The sequence below is a fragment of the Mauremys reevesii genome, linkage group 24, assembly GCF_016161935.1.
Source record: "Mauremys reevesii isolate NIE-2019 linkage group 24, ASM1616193v1, whole genome shotgun sequence".
Lineage (NCBI taxonomy): Eukaryota > Metazoa > Chordata > Testudines > Geoemydidae > Mauremys > Mauremys reevesii.
In genome coordinates, this window is record NC_052646.1 from 15,684,077 (window position 1) to 15,709,946 (window position 25,870).

General features: G+C 55.8%; 1 protein-coding gene across 1 annotated transcript in view; it reads right to left on the reverse strand.

The window, feature by feature from the left end:
* Positions 1–5,228: 5,228 nt before the first annotated feature.
* LOC120390549 (B-cell receptor CD22-like) overlaps positions 5,229–25,870 on the reverse strand; it is a 68,061-nt gene continuing 47,419 nt past the window's right edge. The window contains exons 4-7 of the mRNA XM_039513279.1: positions 10,049–10,312; positions 7,980–8,117; positions 5,781–5,824; positions 5,229–5,505 (exon numbers count right to left, since the gene is read on the reverse strand). Coding sequence (XP_039369213.1) covers positions 5,440–5,505; positions 5,781–5,824; positions 7,980–8,117; positions 10,049–10,312 — 512 coding nt within the window. The 3' untranslated portion in view covers positions 5,229–5,439. The remainder of the gene's footprint in view (positions 5,506–5,780; positions 5,825–7,979; positions 8,118–10,048; positions 10,313–25,870) is intronic.

Genomic DNA, 25,870 nt, shown 5'->3' on the forward strand with positions numbered 1-25,870 from the left:
CGGGGGCGAAGAGGCCTGAGAAGGCTCCTCCCCCACTTCCCAGCAGCGCAGGGCACCAGAGCAGCTGTTTCCCCCGCGTCAAGGGTCACTGGCTGGGCCTCGGCCGGGGTGTTTTTGTCACAGAGACGCTGCCACTTCCTCGGGGCATTGAGCAAACCAAGGTGAGGGGGAGGACGTGGGAGAGCGGCCTCAGGGCATGAGAACCGGCATTGTCTGCCCCTGCCCCGCCCCCCCGCAGCACAGCGCCCCCTAGTGCCCCCACCCTGCACCACAGCACCCTGTAGAGCCTCCATCCCCCCGCAGCACAGTGCCCTTAGTGCCTCTACCCCGCCCCCGCAGCACAGCTCCCCACCCCACCCCTGCAGCACAGCACCCCTAGTGCCCCCACCCCGCCCCGCAGCACAGCGCCCCTAGTGCCTCTACCCCGCCCCGCGCAGCACAGCTCCCCACCCCACCCCTGCAGCACAGCGCCCCTAGTGCCTCTACCCTGCCCCGCAGCACAGCTCCCCACCCCACCCCTGCAGCACAGCGCCCCTAGCGCCCCCACCCTGCCCCCGCAGCACAGCGCCCCTAGTGCCTCTACCCTGCACCACAGTGCCCCTAGGGCCCCACCCTGCCCCTTGCACCACAGCATCCTGTAGAGCCTCCACCCCGCAGCACAGCTCCCCACCCCACCCCTGCAGCACAGTGCCCCTAGTGCCCCCATCCTGCCCCTGCAGCACAGCGCCCCTAGTGCCCCCACACCACCCCTGCAGCACAGTGCCCCTAGTGCCCCCACACCACCCCTGCAGCACAGCGCCCCTAGCGCCCCCACACCACCCCTGCAGCACAGCACCCCTAGCGCCCCCCCTGCCCCCTGCAGCACAGCGCCCCCTAGCGCCCCCACTCTGCCCCCTGCACCACAGCACCCTGTAGAGCCTCCACCCCCCCCTGCAGCACAGCACCCGCCAGCGCCCCCACCCCACCCTCTGCAACACAGCGCCCCCTAGTGCCAGGGAGAGTTCACGGCTCCCAGGAGCAGAGACCTACTGATTGGGGGGGTGGGGGCAGTCGACCAACCAGATAGAGGGAAATGGGGGACACACAGAGCTCCCCTCATCTGGTCAGAGCAGCCACAGCTCCAGCCGGCTCTGAAATTGACAGTAGATCTGAGAACCGGCTGGGGGTGCCACTGATGCCTTCCAGCCCCCCACCCCCAGCTCCGCTCTGCCCAGTGTCCCAATGGGGAGGGGGCACAGACTGAGCCCCTGGCATGGGGGGAGCTGGTAGGGGGGAGGTGGGAATGGGGGACCCAGAGGACCCCTGGCCTGGGGGTTAGATTGGGGGGCCCTGGTGCAGAGGGGAAATGGGGGCACTGAGAGCCCCTGCTAAGGGGAAAGAGGTTTCAGGGAGTCCCTGACCTGGAGGGGGTGGGAGGGGGGCACACACGGAGCTGCGGGGGATGGGGGGAGCTCTGCCAACAGCCACTATGAAGTGCACTGCCCCCTGGTAGAATGTTTCTCCTGAGCCCCACGGTTCTCCGCCCCAGTGCACCCCAAGGGGCTGGCTTAGCCTGGGAGCACAGGAGGGCAGGGAGGGTCTCTCAGTGTGTCTGGGGGGCACTCGGCGCAACGGGGCTGCACAGAGCTGGGAAAAGAACCCAGGAGTCCTGGCTCCCAGCCCCCTGCTCTAACCACTAGCCCCACTCCCGTCAGCAGGAGAAGGTGCAATTACCTTATAGCGCGTCCTGCAGCCGCGGCTCCGGCAGCCGATCTGGCTGGGGGGAGCTGAGCAGCTTTGGAGGGCGAAAGGGGAAGTGGCACTGGGTGGGGCGGAGCTGAGATTTCTGCGGTTCCCCCATGGGGGCGAGCTGGGGGCTGGGCCCCAGAGCGCCTCGAAGGGCGGCTCCAAACTTCCCCCTTTTGCTGACATGCAGGGGGTTGTTTAGCAGCGTCTGAGTCCTTCACTTTCCTCTCTCTGGCTCAGCAGGGCCGGGCACGATCCGGGCATGGAGGGGAGATGGGCAGGGAGCAGGGTGGGGGAGGGGCTCTCCCCTGGCAGGCAGGACCGGCCCCAATGCCCCAGCCCGGCACTAGGGGGCGCTGGGCCACAGGGGAATAGGAAGGTCACTAATTGCTCAGGAGATCTCAGCCCAGACCTGCGCTCAGCCTGGGGCACAGACACTAGGGGGCGATGGTGCCCTGGGCACGGGGGTGGGTGGAACAGACAATCCTGCCTGGAACCTCAGCCCCGTTCCATGCAGAGGGGCCTTCCCTGGCCCCACGTCCACGTCCCCCCCCGTGGGCACAGGCAGAATTACAGCGAGGGGCGGCCTGGCCTGGGCTGCGGGTTCCTTAGCACCGCGGGGCTGCGGGCTGGGCCCAGGCCAGCGCTGACCCCTAGGGGTTGGGTTTCACCCTGGGGGGGCCTGTGCCCCTTTCCCGCCCCTGGGGAATCGCTCGCTGCAAAGTGGCCAGAAAGAAAAACCCTTTGTTGTGAATGGAGCCCATGTGCTCAGGGGAGCCAGAATTTGGGGGCACATCGTTTCAACGGCAAAACTGAGCCCCTCCCTCAGCTTTTGTCTATCAGCCCATCTCCTGGCCTGGTCTCCACCTCCTGCCCCCACCAGCAGCAGTTCTGGACCTGCCCCAGATCCCCTGGGCATGCTCAGGAGCAGCAGTGCAGGAAACCTGGATGAGGAGTGTTTCTAGCAGGACATGCCGGACAGCCCTGCCCACAGAGCGGGGGTTGGAGAGCGACGCAATGGGGTCAGAACAAAGTGCCCTGCACTAATCACTAGACTCCTCCCCACACTGGGGATAGAACCCAGGAGTCCTGGCTCCCAAGCTCCACCTCCCACTCACTAGACCTCACTCTCCTCCCAGAGCTGGGGATAGAACCCAGGAGTCCTGGCTACTAGTCCCCTGCTCTAACCACTCCTCTCCCCACTGCCCACAGGGCCAGACACACACACACACCCCTCCAGCTGGGGGTGTGATCGCTGCTCTTCAGCCCCTCTTTCCCACCGTGTGTCGTTCTGTGTCCCCAGCAGGAATCCTGCGCTCCGGGGATATCGCCAGCCCCTCGGACAGTCCTGGAGACGATTATAGCAGCCTGGGGGGCTATTCTAACCGAGACCGGCCGAGGTCCCTGTGAGCCGTGGTCCCCTCTGCGCTGCCAGGACCCTGAACCCGAGGAGACTCCACCGTCAATGCCCCGGCCTGTGTTCACCCTCCTCTAGGAGCCGGGAAAACCCCTGAACCAGCTCACGCCCACTGCTCGGCCCCCAGCGGCTGCGGAGCCCTAGGGTGACCAGATGTCCTGATTTTATAGGGACAGTCCCGATTTTTGGGTTTTTTTCTTACATAGGCTCCTATTACCCCCCACCCCCATAGCGATTTTTCACATTTGCTGACTGGTCACCCTACGGAGCCCGGCTGCAGCCCAAACCCCGCTTAGGGCTGGGAATTGCTGCTGTCACATGCCGGGTTCTTCTATCTTTGACTTGAGCCAGGAATTTCCTGCCTGTCTCCTCTTTGGGATTTGAAATCTCCCGAGTTCTCCTCTGCTTTGCGCCTTGGTACTTGCAAGTTAATCGAAGATTTTTGTCTAGTGGGCTGTGAGGTTCCCCTCTGGTGTTATCCGGACCAGTGATCTGCTAGGTCACTCCAGTCCTTGCCTCTGGGAGCCGGCCTTACCCTGCTCTGCTGTGAGACCCCCCACTCCTGGGCTGTTCACGCACAGCCTCTGCCATGTCAGCTGCTCCTTGGATTGTGCAACCGAATGACACTAGCCAATATCTCCGGTCCCAGACACAACCCTGCAGTGGCCAGCTATGCCCGCTGGATGCTGCAGGCTTATATGAGTTTGTCAGTTGAACAGAGCAATTGGTATGTACCAGGCTTGTTTTCCCAAGGGGAGTCTCTGACACGCTTCAAACCAAACGCACGGCTCCAGGCAGAACAAACAAACAGATTTATTAACTATAAAGATAGATTATAAGTCAAAGCTCAACAAGTCAGATTTGAGGAATCAAATGAAATAAAAGGAAAACACATTCTAAGCTGATCTTAACACTTTCAATGTTCTTAGACACTGAGATGCTTCTCCCCACAGGCTGGCTGGGTGCTCTGCAGCCAGGCTCTCCCCTTTGATCAGCGCTTCAGTCGCTTGGTGCTGGTGTCTGTCGATGTAGGCGGAAGAGAGAGGAAGAGCCTGGCAAACGTCTCCCCCTTTTATCATGTCCCTTCTTCCCTCTTGGCTTTGCCCCTCCCCCCTTCAGAGTCAGGTGAGCATCACCTCATCGCCGTCCCAAACTGCCCCAAGGAAGGGGGGTGACTCACGCCAGAGTCCAACAGATTCTTTTGCTGCTGCCTAGGCCAGTGTCCTTTGTTCCTGTGAGGCTGGGCCGGGTTTGTCCCGTCCATGCCCTGATGAGGGGTGAACTGCCCCTCTGCTCTTGGATAGTTTTTGCTGGGGGCTTATCTTAAGCCATGAAGACACATTTTCAGCCTCATATCTATATACATGGAATTATAACCTGTACACTACTATAACCCTTGGTGTTCATACCTCAGCTGCTAGAAGAGGGCCTCATCCTCCCTGATTGAACTAACCTCATTATCTCTAGACTGATTCTTACCTGCCTCTGGAAACTTCCACTTCATGCATCTGATGAAGTGGGGATTCACCCATGAAAGCTCATGCTCCAATACATCTGTTAGTCTATAAGGTGCCACAGGACTCAGTCGGTTACTACTATAACATTACTGTAACAACAGTCCTCAGTGCATCATGAGCCTTCAGAAGACACCCGAAATGACAAACTTTGCATTAGATCCCACACAATCATATTATAAGGATGAATATGGGGGTAAAGGGTGTTCCCATGAGCTACAGGTACTTCCACTGTTTTTTATAAAGTTGATATAGAAAAAAAATGACCTAATCCCTGCATTTCGGTGCTATTTATTCCCAGACGAAGTCCCCAGTGGAGTGACGGCCATGTCACCGCAGCTGGGGGTCTGCCCCCATTCATTCCAATGGAGCTACGGCCGATTGGCCCCAGCATAGGTGCCAACTCCATTGAATGGTGGGTGCCTAGCATGCATGGGCAACCTCCCGTCCGTGTTTCCTCCTCCCTCCCCGCACCTCCCGCCTGCCGCAATCAGCTGTTTCATGGTGCAGAAGGCTGGGGGAAGGGGAGAGGAGCGAGGACGCAGCATGCTCGGGGGTGGGAAGAGGTGGGCAGGGGTGAGGCAAGGGTGTGGCCTTGAGGGAAGGGGTGGAGTGCGGTTGGGGACTGGGGCAGAGCCAGGGGTCAAGCACCCCCAGCACAATGGAAAGTCGGCGCTTGTGGACCCCCGCTGGGATCTGGCCCCGTTGAGCGATGGCTTCTCTGTGTGTTTAAGGTCCCGGCCGTGCAGAGGGGTCCCCGGCTGGTCAGGATTTCGGCGGAGCTCAGTGGGAACCAGCTCGGGGAGAGTCCAACTGGCTGTAAATATCCTGGGTCGGTCCTTGGAGTTCCTGTAGCCCAAACAGAGAGCCAGTGAGATCCCTGCTCGACGGGCCCAGAGCCAGCGGGGTGGGTGCTGCCAGGACCGGACACTCTGTGGCTGGGGGAATCTCCCCTGAGCCGGTAGCAGGACGGAGTCTCACACACACACTCGGGCAGCACCGGTTCCACCCAGCAGAGGGCAGGGATTTGCACTACGGGGGATGGGGAGGCTGCAGCCGCACACACACCCCAGCCAGCAGAGGGCAGCAGGGCCCAGGGGGAGGGTAACAGACCCTGCACTCACCTCATAGGGTGACTCCGTCTCTGGCCCGAGGGAAAACTCAGCACCTCGTGGGAAAGGGAAAATAGTTTCTGTCATTAGATCTGGGTCCCCCCAAACCACCAGCCCCCTGAATCCCCCAAGTGTCTCCCACCAGCCCCCCTGAACCACCAGCCTCCCGATCCCCTGATTGTCCCCAAATATCTCCTTCAAGCTCCCCCACACCACCAGCCCCCTGAATATGCCCTAGTTTCTCCCACCAGCCATCCCAAACCACCAGCCCCTGGATCCCCCAAGTGTCTCATGAGCCCCCCTCCCCAAACCACAGCCCACCACCCCCTGGAGCCTTTGTTTTTATCTAAAGTGAATGCCAGTGAGGTGACATTGCAGCAGTGAGGGGCCGGCGCTGGCGGCTGCCGTCTCCGCTCAGCAGAGTCACCTCGGCCTGGTTTAGATCCAGCGTCACCGGGACACAGGGAGACCCAGGCCAGTAACACAGACCGTGGCAGGCACAAGGTCCCGTCTCTGCTCAGTTGTTCTAAAGTCACCAGCTGAGTGATGACTGTCACCGCGTGTCCAACTCCTAGAGCAATCCATGAACCTGCGAGAGCTACACACGGACTCGCAGCCCCCAGGCAGGGCGAGGGGCTGCTGGGTCTCCCGTGGATCGATCGTCAGCAGAGGGATGGTTCCCGCTGGAGTTTTCCCAGATAAAGCTCAATTACCCCGCTCTGGGCCCCCCCCTTTTTATAAGGCGAGTCGGCCTATAGCGACCTTCTGTGCATGTACCTGAAAGTTTCCACACTTTTCCCTTATGGGTCTCCGTTCCCATGACACTTAAGCCCCCCCGATTTCTATAGGTGGGGCCCTACCAAATTCATGGCCATGAAAAATGCGCCATGGACCATGAAATCTGGTCTCCCCCCCCCGTGAAGTCTGATCTTTTATGTGCTTTTACCCTGTATAATACAGATTTCATGGGGAGACCAGCATTTCTCAAAGTGGGGGTCCTGACTCAAAAGGGAATTGCAGGGGGGTCACAAGGTTATTTTAGGGGGGTCTTGGTATTGCCACCCTTACTTCTGCGCTGCCTTCAGAGCTGGCTGGCCAGAGAGGGCAGTTGGTGGCCGGAGAGCGGCGGCTGTTGGCCGAGCGTTGAGCTCTGAAGGCAGCACCGCCGCCAGCAGCAGCACCGAAGTGAGGATAGCAGTACAACAACCCCCCCTATAATAACTTTGCAACCCCCCGCCCCCAACTCCTCTTTGGGTCAGGATTCTACAATTACAACACCGTGAAATTTCAGATTTAAAAAAGCGGAAATCCTGAAATTTACTATTTTAAAAATCCTGTGACCGGGAATTGACCAAAATGGACTGTGAATTTGGTAGGGCCCTCGCTAGATGTTGTGTATTTTCTCTTTGTTCTCATTAGCACTGACACACAACACAACCCGCAGCCTGTGGTGCAGACACATGTTGGAGCCAGAGGTGCCGCTACAGCATTTTTCTGATTTAAAACTAATCTTCCGGCTGATTGTTGGTAACATTGCCCCTTGGTGCCTCTTTTCCCAGCATCTCGGGGCATCGGGGTTTCCTTCGCTCACTTACGTCTGTCAGCGTTTCTTAACTCCGAGGCCCAAAATAGCGAAGCTAAAGTCTTGCAGGTCTTGGCCTACAGGCCTCATGTTCCAGCCTCCTGCCTTCGCTCTAATACAGTGGTTCTCAAACTGTGGGTCGAGACCCGATTTTAATGGGGTCGCCAGGGCCAGCGTTGGACTCGCTGGGACTCAGGGCTGAAGCTGAAGCCCGAGCTCCAGCCCCACCTGGGGAATGGCAGGGCTCAGACTGTGGCCCCCTCTGCAGCCCATCTGGGGGGGGGGGGGCTCGGGCTCTGCCCTCTCCCGGGGTCGCAATAACTCTGTGGTCAGAAGGGGTCATGGTGCAATGGAGTCTGAGAACCGCTGCTCCAATACATGGTTATTCCTGCTAAATACTGGTCAGTCTTAGACCTCTGTAGCCCCACAATAATGAATCAGAACATCACACAGTAAATGAATCATAAACTAAAATCCTTGGCTGCAACCCTGCATTCCCCCAGTGTCTCCGTCCTACCATCCCAGACCACCATCCCCCACCCCCTGTATTTCCCCATCTCCCACAGCCCCCCACAAATCACCAACCCCCCACAACAACCCCATCCCTGTTCCCCCAGCCCAGGTCTTACCCTCCGCAGCCCTCTCAGCTCCCGCCTGCCGCCAGCCTCTCATGAGCAGGTAACAAAGGCCAGCGTTACTGAGGATGACGAGGAGCAGGATGGCAACCACAATGCAGGCCACGATGCCGGGGCCCAGACATTGGCAGCCTGAGGGAAGACAGGGGCTGGTGTCACCAGTGTGGGGCATTGACCCGGGCAGCACGGAGCCTGGTGGGATCAGAACCCACAGCCCAAGGGGTTTGCCAGCCTGAGTGTTGGGCATTCCCCAGCCAGGCCCCCTGGGGTGCCAGAGACTCTCAGGACCTTCCCGGGATGGCGATGGTGACGGAGGGCGAGTGAGTTGTCCCCACCTGGTTCTGAACCTCACAGTGATATTCCCCAGCGTGCCTGGCTGTGATGCCTTGAAGCACCAGCTCCGGCTGCGACCCCCCAGCCTGGTGTTATACTAGTACCAGGCGAGGTGATGGCGGCGGGGACACTGCTGCTGAAATGGCAGGTTACATTCACCGGGTCCCCTTTGTGCACGTTAGCGCTGAGCGTAGCTGTGATGTTCATGTCTTTAAGGGCAACTGGGAATGGAGGAGAAAGGAGCCGGGAAAAGGACGAGAAAAAGGGGGTTGTGTGTCCCGGGCTGGTGTCGCTTTAAATAGGCGGTGAGCCTCTGGGGCGCTCGCCGTGTTCACGCTTTAGAAAGCAGCCGTGTGTGCGGGTAGCTCGGCCTGGCGGCTGCGTGTGGTTAATAGACACGCGTATGGGAGCCCTGCCGGCTGGTGGGGTCCCTCCCCTGATCATCGTCACTAAGGTGACCAGACAGCAAGTGTGAAAAATCGGGATTGGGGGAGAGGGGAGTAATAGGAGCCTATAGAAGAAAAAGACTGAAAAATCGGGACTGTCCCTATAAAATCGGGACATCTGGTCATCCTAAGCGTCACTGAAAAGGCAAACGACACTTGAACGAGTGGGAGGCAAATGGGCACTTCTCAGAGACAGAGTTGGGGGGGCCTGGCCCAGAGAGGGGAAGGGTTTCAGGGCACGGGGTGAGGGGCAGGGCCTGGCCCACCTGGCTCCAGGGGGCCAGAACAGGCAAGGTGGCAGGGGGATAAGGGACAGGGGGTCCCCAAGAAGGATCTGGGGGCTCACAGTAGGTGGGTGGGGCCGGGGGAGCAGGGCATGGCCCAGACAGGAATGGGGGCACAGGTCAGATGCCCAGCCCCCTTCAGTTTAGTTCATCCAATGCATCCCATTAGTTCACCCCCCCTCACTTCAGTCCCCCTAAATCTCACAGTCAGCCTCCCCGAGACCTCCGTCGAAGGCAGTGATGGGCACAGGGAAGGATGATCCATAGAATCTAAGGCAGAAGGACCCGCTGGGTGACACAGGCCCCAGGACCCCCCTGAATTTATTCCCATTTGAACGAGAGCAGATCCTTTAGCAAAACCTCCCAGCGTGATTTAAACATCCTCCGGGACGGAGAATGTACCACGACCCGAGATCGTTGTTTCAATGGCAAATTCTCCTCCCTGATCAACATTCGCACCTTATTGCCAGGCTGAATTTGTCTAGCTTCAGCTTCCAGCCCCTGGGTCTCAGTCTGCTCGGCCGCCGGGCCCATGATCAACGTTCTCTTCTCCGCGTAGGATCTGCCAGACGGGGCTCACGTCCCCCCTTCCCCTTCCCCTGGTTCAGCTAAACACACGGAGTCCTGGAGTCTCTCACCCCAGGGCAGGTTTTCCAGCCCCTGACTCCGTCTCCTGGCTCGTCTTTGACCCCTCCCCAGCTGATCAGCACCTCCTGGGAGTGCAGGACCCAGAACTGGGCACAGGACCCCGGCCACGGTCACACCAGGGCCAGATCCAGGGGGGAAAATCCCCCCTCTGCTCGATTCCAGATTGCCCTGTTCACGCACCCCGGGATTGCACTAGCCCTGCTGGCCACCGCGGCGCTGGGAGCTCCTGGTGAGCTTGTGATCCACTGCGATCGCCACGACGACCCTCCCGCGCTGGGCCTACAGCACAAAGGCACAACCCCAGCCCCTCCCCCGCCCTGGAGGTCTCTTTTCACAAGTCCCCGGCACTTACACCGCACAGTGATGTTGATGGGGGGGGACAGGGACTGGCCGATCCCATTGTCGGCCTGGCAGCGATACTCCCCAGCCTGCTCCACCGTGATGCTCTTCATCACCGTTTCCCGCCGGGATCCCCCCAGCTGCCAGTCGCCCCGGTACCAGGCGTAGGAGGTGGGGGCAGGGAGGCTGCTGGTGTAACTGCACGTTAGTGTCACCGATTCCCCTTCCTGCAGGCTGGTGCCTGGTGCTGCCGTAACACGGACACCTGTGGGGGCGTCTGGGGGGCGAGACAGAGACACGGGGTGTGAACAGAGAGAGACAGATCCGGGGATCCTGGCCCAGAAGGGGGGGATGGGCAGTGTCCCGGAGGGGGCTGGGGACCCAGGGCAGGTGTAGGGGGGGACACAAACTGAATGTGTCGCTGATGGGCCCAGCCATTGGAGCGATGCAGAAGAGGCGGGGGCAGCCTACAGTCAGCAGCACAGGGGTTGACCAGACCCGGTTATTAGGAGGTGGGGGTGGAATATGAGTCTGGGGCTGATGATGTGGGTGGGGCGAATCAGGGGGGATGAGGTGGGGGCACACGGGGCTGCTCCAGTAGGCCGTGTGGGGCGTGTCGGGGGCTGTGAGGGAGGAGGCTCTCGCCAGCCCTCGCTGCTTACGCTGAACTTGGACCGATTCCCTCGCAGAAAGGCTCAGATACCCCCAGCCGGGGTGGGAGACCCAGACCCCGCACGCGTAGCTCCCTCCGTCAGAGACGGCTGCCTTGTCAACACGTAAATCCTGCCCGGCTTCTGGCAGCCACACGTCCCCGCAGGACCAGACGTACCTGGCGATGGGCCACAGGGCAGCAGCCTGGCAGCGCAGGGTAAAATTGTCGCCTTCCCTCAGCGCTGCCTTCCCTGCCGGCCACAAAACCTCGACCCCGGGCATGACTGAGGGTGAGAGTCGGGTGAGAGTTTATCAGCAGGGCCCCGGGACTGAACGAAGGGGCAGATCCCTCCCCGTCCAGTCCCACGGGGTAAGAATATTTGCAGATGACAGTTTTTGAGCTGGGGAAAGAATCCAGAGGCCTGCCTTCAAGTCTCCCCCTCTTTAGCACATTAGACCACCCCCCTCCCAGAACTGGAGATAGAAGCCAGGAATCCTGAGTCCCTGCTCCCCCGCTCTAACCACTAGTCCCCGCTCCCCATGCAAGGGATAGAACCCAGACATCCTGGCTCCCAGCGTCCCCTGCTCTACCCATGCCATGTCTAGCAGCAGAGCTCACCTATCCCCCGGGGCTGGGATGGGGCAGAGTCACACTCATCCCTGTATCCATCCACCTGGCATATCAGCGCCGTGCCGGGGTCCAGCTGGGACGGGGATATTCGCAGCTCGGTCACCCCAGCCCCGCCCGGGGTTTGCTCTGGGCTCCGCCGTGCGCCATCTCGGTCGTACCAGGAGGGGCGATGGGGGCAGGTGGCCCCCATGGAGCAGGTGAGGGAAGGTCCCGGTTCCAGTCGGTGCCTCAGGGAGGGTTGGCACCCTGTGAGAAGAGGAAGGGTCAGGAGCCATTGAACCCTGCTGGGGCCCTGGGGCTGGCACCTCCCAGGGGCCGTGGCCTGGCTGCAGAGCGGGGAGCAGCCCCCAGGGGGCGGGTGCGTCCCAGCCTGGGAGCTTGGCTGGCCGGGGAAATGAGGGCTCGTGGCAATGGGGGAGAGCAGCAAAAGTTGGCCTGAGACACGGGGAGCGCTGGGTCTGCCCGGAGGGGGGCAGCCGCCAGTGGGGGCACCACACATCGGGCCTCAGACCAGAGCCCTAAGCGGGACTGTTTTGAATTCTGTCCTGTTCCTGTTATTCAAGTGCCTGGCTTTGGTTTTTTCATTTTCATCCCCCTCCCAGCCACAAAAACCTTCGATCCCACAAATCCCGCATGTGAGACAGATTCCCCCACGCTGCTAAAAACCAACCAACCGACAGACAGAAACCGGTGGGTGAAGATATGATCGATACCAACGGAATTCAGACACAATTTTTACCACTAAAAGAATCAAACAAATCTTGCTTGAGCCAGGTACAAACACACTGTAACTCCTGTTATCACCGAACACGTCTCTGACCTGACTTGGGCTGGTGCATTTCCCCAGATTTGGAGCGAGGGAGATAAACATGCAGAGGAACTTCACCGAGAAGTCTGAAGGAATGCCTAACATAGTGAATGCTAATGGGAAGGGGGTAGGTTTAGAAGATAAAATAAAGAAAGAACAAGTTAAACATCACTTAGCAAAGTTAGATGCCTGCAAGTCACCAGGGCCTGATGAAATGCATCCTAGAATACTCAAGGAGCTAATAGAGGAGGTATCTGAGCCTCTAGCTATTATCTTTGGAAAATCCTGGGAGACAGGAGAGATTCCAGAAGACTGGAAAAGGGCAAACATAGTGCCCATCTACAAAAAGGGAAAGAAAAACAACCCAGGAAACTGCAGACCAGTTAGTTTAACTTCTGTGCCAGAGAAGATAATGGAGCAAGTAATTAAGGAAATCATCTGCAAACACGTGGAAGGTGGTAAGGTGACAGGGAATAGCCAGCAGGGTAAAGAACAAACCGTGTCAAACCAATCTGATAGCTTTCTTTGATAGGATAGCGAGTCTTGTGGATAAGGGAGAAGTGGTGGATGTGGTACCTAGATTTTAGTAAGGCATTTGATACGGTCGGGGGGATAGTGATTTGGGGGCTGGGGTCATTAATTAATATGGTCTCGCATGATATTCTTATCGATAAACTAGGCAAATACAATTTAGATGGGGCTACTATAAGGTGGGTGCATAACTGGCTGGATAACCGTACTCAGAGTAGTTATTAATGGTTCCCAATCCTGCTGGAAAGGTATAACGAGTGGGGTTCCACAGAGGTCTGTTTGGGACCGGCTCTGTTCAATATCTTCATCAACGACTTAGATATTGGCATAGAAAGTACGCTTATTAAGTTTGCAGATGATACCAAACTGGAAGGGATTGCAACTGCTTTGGAGGACAGGGTCAAAATTCAAAATGATCTGGACAAATTGGAGAAATGGTCTGAGGTAAACTGGATGAAGTTTAACAAAGACAAATGCAAAGTGCTCCACTTAGGAAGGAACAGCCAGTTTCACACATACAGAATGGGAAAAGACTGTCTAGGAAGGAGTACGGCAGAAAGGGATCTGGGGGTTATAGTGGACCACAAGCTAAATATGAGTCGACAGTGTGATGCTATTGCAAAAAAAGCAAACGTGATTCTGGGCTGCATTAACAGGTGTGTTGTGAGCAAGACATGAGAAGTCATTCTTCCTCTCTATTCTGCGCTGGTCACGCCTCAGCTGGAGTATTGTGTCCAGTTCTGGACACCGCATTTCAAGAAAGATGTGGCGAAACTGGAGAGGGTCCAGAGGAAAGCAACAAGAATGATTAAAAGTCTAGAGACCATGACCGATGAAGGAAGGCTGAAAGAATTGGGTTTGTTTAGTTTGGAAAAGAGAAGACTGAGAGGGGACATGACAGCAGTTTTCAGGTATCTAAAAAGGTGTCATCAGGAGGAGGGAGAAAACTTGTTCACCTTAGCCTCTGAGGATAGAACAAGAAGCAATGGGCTTAAACTGCAGCAAGGGAGGTTTAGGTTGGACATTAGGAAAAAGTTCCTAACAGTCAGGGTGATTAAACACTGGAATAAATTGCCGAGGGAGGTTGTGGAATCTCTATCTCTGGAGATATTTAAGAGAAGGTTAGAGAAATGTCTATCAGGGATAATCTAGACAGTATTTGGTCCTGCCATGAGGGCAGGGGACTGGACTCGATGACCTCTCGAGGTCCCTTCCAGTCCTAGAATCTATGAAAGAGAAGCTCAAACAAAATATTTAGCAATTTCCCCAATAGACGACTCTCGGTACATTTATGAGATTTAGTGTTTCCCACCAATTAACGCAGCCTGGTTTATGCCCACTCAATCCCACCCCCAACTAAGCACATTTTACCCGCTCCTGCTGTTCTGCTGGGGGGCCCTGCAGGGTCCCAGTCCCACTATCGGGCTCCCCCCGAGAGCCCCTCACGCCTGCTGCATTACGCTGGCTGCAGGGTCAGTCTCAGCGGCTCTTCAGCACAGACCAAGGGTTAGACAGAGTGACGGGGACGCGGGTCTGACAACACAGCCCAGGAGTCTGACCCACAAGTCCCCTCTGCTCTAACCACTCCCCCCCCTTCCCCTAGAGCTGGGGAGAGAACCCAGGAGTCCTGGCTCCCAGCTCTAACCACTAACACCTCCCCCCCCCACCACACTTCCCCTAGAGCTAACCACTTGGATTTCAAAGCAAGGCAGAAATGTGCATGTGTGTGTGTGTGCATGCGCCCGCACACGAGCGTGTAGTGCCCTCTCTGAGGTTATCCAAGCTCAGTGCATTGAACTGGGGTGCTGGATGGAACCTGGTTACCAGAGACACTGAGCTGCAGTCCTGTCTGGCCCCTCCATACGTTACGGATGCTGCCATTGGTCACTGTTTCGAACTGGAAGCGGTAGATGCCCTGATCGCTGGGGCGCAGCCTCGCCACCCGCAGGGAGCAGTTGTGCTGCAGGTCCCCCAGGTAGCGGACGCGCCCCTTGAAGTCAGCGTGGACACGAGCCTCGTCCGAGTGATACACGGTTTGATCCCCGTCCCGTGTCCAGTTCACGACATTGACCGTCCACCCTGCGGGGTAGGTGAAGGAGCAGGGGATGGTCACGCAGGAGCCGACCCATCTTTCAACGGGTCCTGGTGCGAGTGTCACACCCCACTCCTGGGCATAGGCACCTGCCGGGGACAGGAATCGGGGGTCAGAGCGGCCCCCGGCCCCAGCGAGTTGGGATTTTGGAGAGCTCCCCGCTCCTCCCAACATCAGCCTGTCCCCTGCCCAGCAATTAATCACCCCAGCCCCCGAATCACCCCTGTCCCCACGAGTTCTCCCATCAGTCCAGGCCGACCCCCTCCCCTGCATCTGTCCAGCCACCCTCAGTTCAGTCCATCCTCTGCATCCTATTAGTTCACCCCCACTCAATTCAGCCCTCCAAATCCACTCAGCTCAGCTCCCCTGGCCACCCCCTTCAGTCCGGCCCCCCTCAATTCAGCCCCCATTTCCCCAGCAACCTCAGTTCAGCCACCTCATCCCTCCTCAATTTAATCCTTCTCAATTCAGCCCCCCAAATCCACCCTCAGTTCAGCACCCCACCATAGCTGGGTGTCTGGCACTCATGCCGGAGGCCCCGACTGCAGGACGAGTCCCACAGGCGAGGGGTCAGAAACTTCCTGAGCACAAGAAACCAGGTGTGGATGTGGGCAGGGGCCAGCCAGGCCGGAGCTGGGCGGACGGGCAGGGCAGGGAGCAGAGCTCTCCAGGCCGGCCCAGGAGACGCCCCGACTCGCCGGGGCAGCGAGAAGCCCGGAGGCAGGACGTGGCGCAGGGCAAACGGCAGCCCGGGGGCCGAGAGCGGCTGAGGCCCTCGCTGCTCAGCCCAGGGTGGCCGGGGCTAGACCAGGCTGACTCTGCCCTGAGAACCAGGCGTGTTCTCCTCCGGGATGAAACCAGCAGCGAGGACCCGGCCGCTCAGGGTCAGGTTCAAGGCCAGACGCCCCCTGGGCTTGAACTGGAGCCGCTGGCGCGAGTGGCTGGGACTTCCCTGTGCTGGAACCCGGTTCCGAGCCCCCTCCTGGCAGTGTAGACGCACTCCCAGGGCTGGGAAACGGTCCCCACCAGCCCCCTGGGCGGCAGCGCGGCGCGTCTGTGTGAATTACTCACCGCTCAGCAGGCAAAAGGCAGCGACCAGCACCCAGGCCATCTCCGTCCAGCACAGAGCGCTCAGCCGGCCTGGGGGGGACAGGGGCCGGGAATGAGTCACCTAAGTCTTGGAGACTGGCCCGATGGATCCATCTAATTTCCATTCTCACATGCTTTGTGGGCCATGTATGCAGGGCTCACCCCTCGGAGGTGCAATGCAGCAACCTCTGGGGAGGGGCGTGTGGCTGTTTGGCAGCTATCAGCAATACAAAAGGCGGTTTCAGAACAGGACAGGTTCCTGTGTGGAGCTGACACATGCAGGGAGATTCAGGGAGAGGGAAGGGAATAAACCATGTTGGGGTGCAGCAGGGACCCCAGGGGGATGTCCTGATCCCTCGTGATAGAGCCATGTGGGAAAAGGGTATCAGAGGCACAAGGGGGCAGGGTCGGGGTTCAGTGTCTCAGCTGGAAACAGCAAAGCCCCAGAAGCAGAGATCAGCCCTGACTGCGAGGGGAGAGCCCCCTACTGAGCCCCCATCCTTGCAGCACAGCACCTCCTACTGCCACCCTGACTGCGAGGGGAGAGCGCCCCCTGCTGAGCCCTCATTGCCCATCCTGCAGCTCCGCACCCCCTAGCGCTTCCTGTCCGATAACTGAACTGTTTATCGGGGGCCCGTCTCTGTGTGTATCTGTGAGCACAGCCAGTGTCTGATGTTACCCGACCGCTCTGAGAACGTCTCTCTGGGTAATGGGGCAACTGGGCAGCGAGGGTCTGAGGGCCTGGGTGTGTCTGAAAATAAATTCCCCTTTGCAGAGCTGGGATTCAGGACCCAGGAGTCCTGGCTCCCAGCTTCCCCTCCTTTAACCCAAATACCAGGTTCCCTTGCTGAACAGTAGCTCCATGTGACGTGTCTTTCCCCTACGACCTCAGGTCCCTTCACAATCTGCCCAGCTGTTGAGCATTTCAACCAGTCGTGAAATGCAGCCTGCTCTGGGGTGGGGCAGGGCAGCCGTGTAACAGTGCAGGATGATGTTTCCCTGATGTGTTCGGTCCCCGTATCTTACACCACAAGTTTGTTAGGCAGGAACTGGCTCTCACGCCGTGTTTGGGAAGCACCCTGTATATATATACAGGGCTAGTACAAGCTGCTGTGGTCTAGTGCCTAGAAGAGAGCTGTGGGACCCAGGACTGTTGGTTCTCCTCCTAGATGTGCCATGGTCCTGCTGTACGATGATGAGTGACTCACTTCCCTGTTCTGTGCTTCAGTTTTTCCTCCCACCTATTGTCTATTTTAATTGTAATTTTTTTGGGGCAGGGACTGTCTCTGGCTGTGTCCATGCAGCACGCTGCTCACCGGGCCCTGATCTCAGCTGGGGCCCCTCCCATAAGAAACTCTCACTGTTTAATCTCCTTTCAGTGATTTAGAGATGTGAAGAATCACTCCCCCCCATCTGGCTTTTTTCCCCAAAACAAGGAACAGCGGCTCTTACCTGGGTCCTGGGCCTGAGTTAATGGCTGGGACTCCGGTCTGATCCCACCGCTGACACTAACGGGAGAGCAGGGAGGATGGGGCAGGTAACTAGTAATCGTGTTCATCTACGTCTGTGGCAATAGCCCCAGGAGCCGTGAGTGGCTGGTGGCTCAGGGGAGGAAAGGGAACTGTGATAGTGTCTTCATGACCTTTAACGGAAATGTATTTGCTATTTAGGTGGCAACAAAGTCTAATGGTTAGAGTGGCGGTGGCATGCTGTTCTGAAAAGCAGCCCCCTGAAACCCCCATATTCACCACTGTCATATAATGATGATGTGTTGTGTACATTAATCTGTTGAACATGAATACCCTGTTGGATTGAATGTGCTGTCATTGCATGGGGGGCGGGGGGTTAGTTAAACAAAAGTTAAAAGGTACAGTGACTAAAATGAAATCCCTGCAAGCTGCATGGGCGCTTTTTAAAGACACCATAATAGAGGCCCAACTTCAATGTATACCCCAAATTAAAAAACACAGTAAAAAAACTAAAAAAGAGCCACCGTGGCTTAACAACCATGTAAAAGAAGCAGTGAGAGATAAAAAGACTTCCTTTAAAAAGTGGAAGTCAAATCCTAGTGAGGCAAATAGAAAGGAGCACAAACACTGCCAACTTAAGTGCAAGAGTGTAATAAGAAAAGCCAAAGAGGAGTTTGAAGAACGGCTAGCCAAAAACTCCAAAGGTAATAACAAAATGTTTTTTAAGTACATCAGAAGCAGGAAGCCTGCTAAACAACCAGTGGGGCCCCTTGATGATCAAAATACAAAAGGAGCACTTAAAGACGATAAAGTCATTGCGGAGAAACTAAATGGATTCTTTGCTTCAGTCTTCACGGCTGAGGATGTTAGGGAGATTCCCAAACCTGAGCTGGCTTTTGTAGGTGACAAATCTGAGGAACTGTCACAGACTGAAGTGTCACTACAGAAGGTTTTGGAATTAATTGATAAACTCAACATTAACAAGTCACCGGGACCAGATGGCATTCACCCAAGAGTTCTGAAAGAACTCAAATGTGAAGTTGCGGAACTATTAACTAAGGTTTGTAACCTGTCCTTTAAATCGGCTTTGGTACCCAATGACTGGAAGATAGCTAATGTAACGCCAATATTTAAAAAGGGCTCTAGAGGTGATCCTGGCAATTACAGACCAGTAAGTCTAATGTCGGTACCGGGCAAATTAGTCGAAACAATAGTTAAGAATAAAATTGTCAGACACATAGAAAAACATAAACTGTTGAGCAATAGTCAACATGGTTTCTGTAATACTGTGTACAGATGTGGTCTCCTCACCTCAAAAAAGATCTACTGGCACTATAAAAGGTTCAGAAAAGGGCAACTAAAATGATTAGGGGTTTGGAGAGGGTCCCATATGAGGAGAGATTAAAGAGGCTAGGACTCTTCAGCTTGGAAAAGAGGAGACTAAGGGGGGATATGATAGACGTCTATAAAATCATGAGTGATGTGGATAAAGTTGATAAGGAAAAGTTATTGATTTAGTCTCATAATACAAGAACTAGGGGCCACCAAATGAAATGAATGGGCAGCAGGTTTAAAACAAATAAAAGGAAGTTTTTCTTCACACTGCGCACAGTCAACTTGTGGAACTCCTTACCTGAGGAGGTTGTGAAGGCTGGGACTATAACAGCATTTAAAAGAGAACTGGATAAATTCATGGTGGCTAAGTCCATAAATGGCTATTAGCCAGGATGGGTAAGGAATGGTGTTCCTAGCCTCTGTTTGTCAGAGGATGGAGATGGATGGCAGGAGAGAAATCACTTGGTCATTGCCTGTTAGGTTCACTCCCTCTGGGGCACCTGGCACTGGCCACTGTCAGTAGACAGGATACTGGGCTGGATGGACCTTTGGTCTGACCAGGTACGGCCTTTCTTATGTTCTTATGTTATGAGCTATGATGTTTTGCTACATGTGTGTTACTGAAATACGTTGTGAGGTTGGGAACCCCCCACAATCAGCCTTTCGGGTACAACACTGGAGCAGCCAGACATGCTGATGGCCCATTAAAGGAATCCACATTCCCAGGGACTACCCCAGGAACCGTAGACAATGGAGACTTCTCAGGCCCTGTCTACACCGGCAAGTGTCTGAGCAGTAAAGCAGCTTCCTGCGCTGTAACTCCTGAGGTGCACACACTGCCAAGCCACTAAGTGCGCAGAAACTGCGGAGTTGTAGTGATTTAAAAAAAAACCAAACCCGATGTGAGGCGTACATCTTCCTGCTCCTCCGGCAGGTGTCCCATAATTCCTGTTCTCACCTCTCTGGTCATTGGTTTGAACTCTACTGCCCTGCCCTCAGGTGACCAACCATCATCCCCACCCGGTAAATTGCTTTGGAAATTTGAAAGTCCCCTTCCTGTTTGCAGTGGTCTCAGCTCATCTTTCCAGCTGACCCTGCCTGCTCCACGCACCAGGTGATCCCCCACTTGGAGCAATGAGACTGTTAAGAATGCTGGAGACACAACACAGTTAATGCAAACAAACATGGCCGTGGCACCATACTTTCTATTTAAGCAAGAGATACCACACACTACAAACTGGAGGCCAATGTTAAGTACATTGTCACTGGTTCCGAACAAGACCAGCGTATGCTCACTATCTTTCTGCAAGAAACTCAACTGACTGGCTAGAAGCATGTGGTGCAACAATGAAACACTCAACAGTTGAAAAAGTGAAGAACTCTCTTACCACATTCAAAAAATTTGCATACATGGCTGATGAATGCACCGATGCAAATGGGCATCAAGTATTAAGTCATTGTGTACATTATCTTGATGTCAGTGGTAGGCCAGTAGATGCATTTCTAGATGTTCAAGTTATAGAAGACAGATTGACTGCATCTGTGACAACCCAGATCTTAGAAGAGTTAAATGCTTGTCAAGTGGACCCCAAACAGATGACTGCTTGTGCATTTGGTGGAGCTGCAAACTTCTGTGGAAGACATGGTGGAGTACAAGCTTTGCTCAGAGAAAAGTGTAGCCCTAATCTCTCCTATACACACTGCAGAGGCCATCTACTCCAGCTAGCACTAGTACAAGCGACAGACTCTTCAAAAGACATTTAAAAAGCTATAAATTTAATGTCTTCATTCTATTATTTTTTCAGCAAGAGTCCAAAAAGACTGAATATCTTGGAAAATATAGAAGATACACTGGGACTGAAGTTCAAATTAGTCCAACCTGGGAAAACCCTCTGGCTTTTTCATGAGTGATCTTTGGCTGTTGTCTTAAAATTACTCCAGCCATTATTACTGGCTTTGGAAAGTATCTACCAAGATGGGATGGATCTAGGTAGTGAGGCTGGTGGATTATTTTTGCTACGACATTCAGAGAAGACTATCGCCATTCTCTCTCTTGTAAGTCTACTGTTGAAACCACATGGGTCATTAAACAATGCCATCCAGGCATCTGCTACAACAGTAGTAGATCTTTGTCCAGCAATAGAAGCTACATTTGGATCAATCAGAGAACTATCCATTGAAAAAGTACTGGAAGAAGCAAAGACTTCAGTCCAGAAGTTGACTAATGAAGGTACTTAGATTGACTCCTTAAGTGAAGAGGACAAGAAGTGTTTGTTAAGACAACTGAAAAAGTACACAGACTTGATTCTTAAAAATCTACAACTGCGACTTCTAGATTCTACTAATGGTCCTTTTGGTATTGATTCTACTCAACCTCTACGTAGCTTTTACAGATCCCTGTCCTATAAAACACCGACAGCTGAGTGGAGTGAGGCACTGCCAGCAATGGGGCTGCCATGTGCTGAGGACAGAATGGAGAATTTGAACACAGAGTGGAATATCATATGATAAATGAATGACTTCAGCTTCTTTTTTATCATCACTAGTGGCTCGACCCGATCTTTGTGCTATGTTTCCTGGGCTGAAAGAAGTAGGACTCCATCTCGTGTTACTCCCAGTCACAACAGCTACAGTTGAGTGTTCTTTTTCACCATTGAATAGAATTTTGTGTTCTGAAAGAAGTCGCCTTCTGCCTGATCATGTGAATGAACTAATGAGCAGAGAAGCCACCAAAGATGAACGCATTGCATTCAAGAAGTTCATTAACAGAATTGTTCAAGAAGGATGTAGATGTCGTGCTTCACAGAAGGCTTGAGTAGCCAACTTTAATTTGTGTGATGATTTTAAAACACGAGTTAAATCTACTAAAATGGTAATGAAACATTTTTCAGTTTTTACTATGGTGCCATACAGCCCACTGTAGCGGGGTGGTCACCCACTCCTGCCCTGAAGGGCTTGAAAGCAGCCCTGGAGAGGGCTGCAGCACTGAAAGCTGGGCTGATTGGGGAAGCAGCCACAGCTGTAGCTGGCTTAATAAGGGCCCAGCTGGCCCTTATAAAAGGGCAGTGAGCCAGGAGCAAGTGGAGACTCTTTCTAGCTTTGAGAGGGAAGGACCTGCCTGCAGGGAGCTGAGAGAAGGTACCTGGAGTGGAGCAGGGCTGGGGAGCACCGGCTTGGAAACCGCCCAGGCTGTGACCTAGTGGAAGGCCCATTAGGTACTGGGGTTGTGGGGGGCAGCCCATGGGTAGGCCGAGGCAACAGGTCCAACCCCCTCTTGCCTATGGCGAGTGGCTTTTACACTGCAGTCTGCCCCAGTGAGCGGGGGCTAGACGGTGACTGGCAGTAGCCCACAACTGAAGCAAGGTGGGGATAGAGGGTTGGGGGGTCCCCTGGGTGGGGAGACCCTGAGACTGCGGGAGTATTGCCAGGGGGCAGCACCCCAAAGACAAGGGGTGCCGGGGACCAGTGGCAGCGGGACACCGGCCTGCAGAGGGCGCTCCGGAGGCTAGAAACGCTAATTCCCCGAGATGACCAGCAGGAGGTGCCGCAGCAGTGTGTCACACACTGTCGCACCCACCTTCACCTTACGGTCTCACCCCTCATTGGCCCTGACCCCCACCCCTGTACATTTGAACACCCCACCCCCCACGCACACTAATTTCAATTCCTGGGGAAAACAATGGTTGGGTGTGTCCCTGCCTAGGGATGGCTGTGTAAGTGCAGGGTCTGCCAGAGGTTTGTAGCTTGTCACAGCATCACAGTGTGAGAGGGGCCCCAGGCTGGTTAGCCGGGGGCTCAGTGGTACCCTAGTTCTAAGTTGCATCCCAGGGAACCTGACACAGTGGCTGGGAGTCAGGACTCCTGGGTTCTATCCCCAGCTAAGGGAGGGGAGTGGAGTGGAGTCTAGTGGGTTGGAGCAGTGGGGCTGGGAGTCAGGACTCCTGGGTTCTATTCTTGGTTCTTGGGGGATGGGGACCCTCCTCTCGCTCCAAGGGCTGAACGGCTCCTCTGATGCTTTGAGATCCCAGCTGGCCAGTGCTAGAACAGGACCAAGCCACCTCCCTCCACCAGGGTCTCTCAGAGCACGGGGCTCGTGGTCCTTCTAAATCTGCCCCAACAGGCTGGTTTGGCCTGTGGCTGGGGAGTCTGTGGGGCTGGACGGGGTTAAAAGGAACAGGCACCACCACACACACACCCCATGTAACCAGCGCTGGGGCTGCGCTTTCACAATTTCCAGAGAAAGGGGAAGTTTCTCTGCTGCAGATAGACAACAAAGTGAAAGGCTCCCACCAAAAAATTGGTGCAGGAAGCCAGAACCCCCGAGTCCTGACTCTCAGCCCCCTGCTCTAACCACTAAACCCCACCACCTCCCTGATTCTCAGTCACTGTAACCACTAGCTCTTATTGCTACCAAACCAGCAAGTACGTTGCCTTTAAAGGCCAGGAACACACTATCACGGTTCCTTTTCCTCCCCTGAGACACCAGCCACTAACGGCACCTGGGGCTACTGCCACAGATGTAGATAAATATGATTCCTCGATACCTGCCCCAACCTTCCTGCTCTCCAGTTAGTGTCAGCGGTGGGATCAGACCGGAGTCCCAGCCATTAACCCAGGCCCAGGTAAGAGCCGCTTCTCCTTGTTTTGGGGCAAAAAGCCAGAGTTGGGGAGAATGATTCTTCACATCTTATGGGAGGGGCCCCAGCTGAGATCACGGCCACATTGTGCCAGGCACTACCCAGACACAGTCCCTGCCCCATAGAAATGGCAATTGAAATAGACAATAGGAGGGAGAGGAAACTGAGGCAGACGGAGGAGCAGTGACTGACCCGCTATTGTATGGTGGGTCCATGACAGATCTAGGAGTAGAACCCAGGGCTCTGTGTCCCACTGCTCTGCTCTAGCCACTGGGCCACACTGTCACACCGTAACTGGGGGTAGCATTGAAAATACACTGGGGGCTTCCCAAACCCGGCGTGAGAGCCAGTCTCCACCCGACGAGCTCACGGTGTAGGATATGGGGACTGAACACGGCAGGGTAACATTACCCTGGGTAACATTACCGCAGTGTTAAACAGCTGCCCTGCCCCACTCCAGAGCAGGCTGCATTTCTCTGCTGGTTGAAAAGATCAACAACTGCGCAGGCTGTGAAGTGTCTGAGATCATATAGGGGAGACCACGCTAGACTGATCAACTGTTCAGAGAGGGAGCCTGGTGTTTGGGGTAGAATTGGGGGGCTGGGAACCAGGACTCCTGGGTTCTATCTCAGCTCTGCAAAGGGAAATGTATTTTCAGACCCACCCAGGCCCTCAGACCCTCGCTGGCCAGTTGCTCCATTACCCAGAGAGATGTTCTCAGAGCAGTTGGGTAACATCAGACACTGGCTCTGCCCAGGCTGTGGTCACAGATACACACAGAGACGGGCCCCCGATAAACAATCCAGCTATCAGAGAGGAAGCAGCAGAGGAAGTGCTGGGGGTGCAGAGCTGCAGGATGGGCCGGGAGACTCAGTAGGAGGTTCTCTCCCAGTGCAGTCAGTGCCTGCCCCAATGCCCCAGGGTGGTACTAGGGGGTGCTGTGCTGCAAGGATGGGGGGCTCTATAGGGGTCTCCCCTCACACTCAGGGCTGATCTGTTCCCAGCTGAGACACTGAACCCCGACCCTGCCCCTTGTGCCTGTGATACCCTTCCCCCACATGGCTCTATCCCAAGGGGTCAGAATGTCCCACGGGGGTTCCTGCCGCACCCCAACGTGGTTTGTTCCATTCCACCTCCCTGACTCTCCCTGCACATGTCAGCTCCAAGTAGGAACCATCTGGTCCTGCCCTGAAACTGCTCTCTGTGTTGCTGTGAGCTGCCAAACTGCCGCGTGCCCCTTCCCAGAGGTGGCTGCATTTCACCCCTGAAGCTGTGAGCCCTGCACACACGGCCCACAAAGCACACGGGGATGGAAATGCAACCAGTCCTTGCTCCATTGGGCCAATCTCCGAGGTTTACTCTCTTCTGGGTAGGAAATTATTTTACAAAGAGCCCTAGGTGTAAAATCCCTGGTCACGCAGCTGGTCCCGCGGCCGGACGCCATCGCCCGGCGCAGATGAGCTGTCCCCCAGAAATGCTGCAGGTGACTCATTCCCGGCCCCTGTCCCCCCCAGGCCGGCTGAGCGCTCTGTGCTGGACGGAGATGGCCTGGGTGCTGGTCGCTGCCTTTTGCCTTCTGAGCGGTGAGTAATTCACACAGACGCGCCGCGCTGCCGCCCAGGGGGCCGGTGGGGACCGTTTCCCAGCCCTGGGAGTGCGTCTACACTGCCAGGAGGGGGCTCGGAACCGGGTTCCAGCGCAGGGACGTCCCAGCCACTAGCGCCAGCGGCTCCAGTTCAAGCCTAGGGGACGTCTGGCCTTGAACCTGACCCCGAGCGGCCGGGTCCTCACTGCTGGTTTCACCCCAGTGGAGAACACGCCTGGTTCTCACTGTTCCCTCTAAGCTGTGCGTGTGCACACAGATCCTAAATACTGCGCACATGGCAAAACACCGCGCACACAAAAATTTGCACAGAAGAAATTTTTTGTGCACACGGCCTGTCAAAAATTAGAGGAAACATTGCTGGTTCTCATCTAGCCCCGGCCACTCTGGGCTGAGCAGCAAGGGCCTCAGCCGCTCTCGGCCCCCGGGCTGCCGTTTGCCCTGCGCCACATCCTGCCTCCGGGCTTCTCGCTGCCCCGGCGAGTCGGGGCGTCTCCTGGGCTGGTCTGGAGAGCTCTGCTCCCTGCCCTGCCCGTCCGCCCAACTCCGGCCAGGCTGGCCCCTGCCCATGTCCGCACCCGGGTCCTTGTGCATGGGAAGCACCTGACCTAGAGTTGCCAACCCTCCAAGATCATCCTGGAGTGTCCAGGAATTAAAGATTAATCTTTAATTAAAGATTGTCATGTGATGAAACCTCCAGGAATTTCTCCAACTAAAGTTGGCAACTCTAACCCGACCCCTCACCAGTGGGGCTGCTCCTGCAGTCAGGACCTCTGGTCCAAGGGCCAGACACTATGGGGGGGTGCTAAACTGAGGGGATACGGAGGGGGTGCACTGAGGGGCTAGATGGGGGGCTGATTTGAGGGGGGATGGGGAGGTGAACTGAGGGGCTGGACTGAAGGGGTGACCGGGAGCTGAGCTGAGCAGAGATTTTGGGGACTGAAGAGAGGTGAACTGAGCGGGGGTGAAATAATGGGATGCAGAGGACC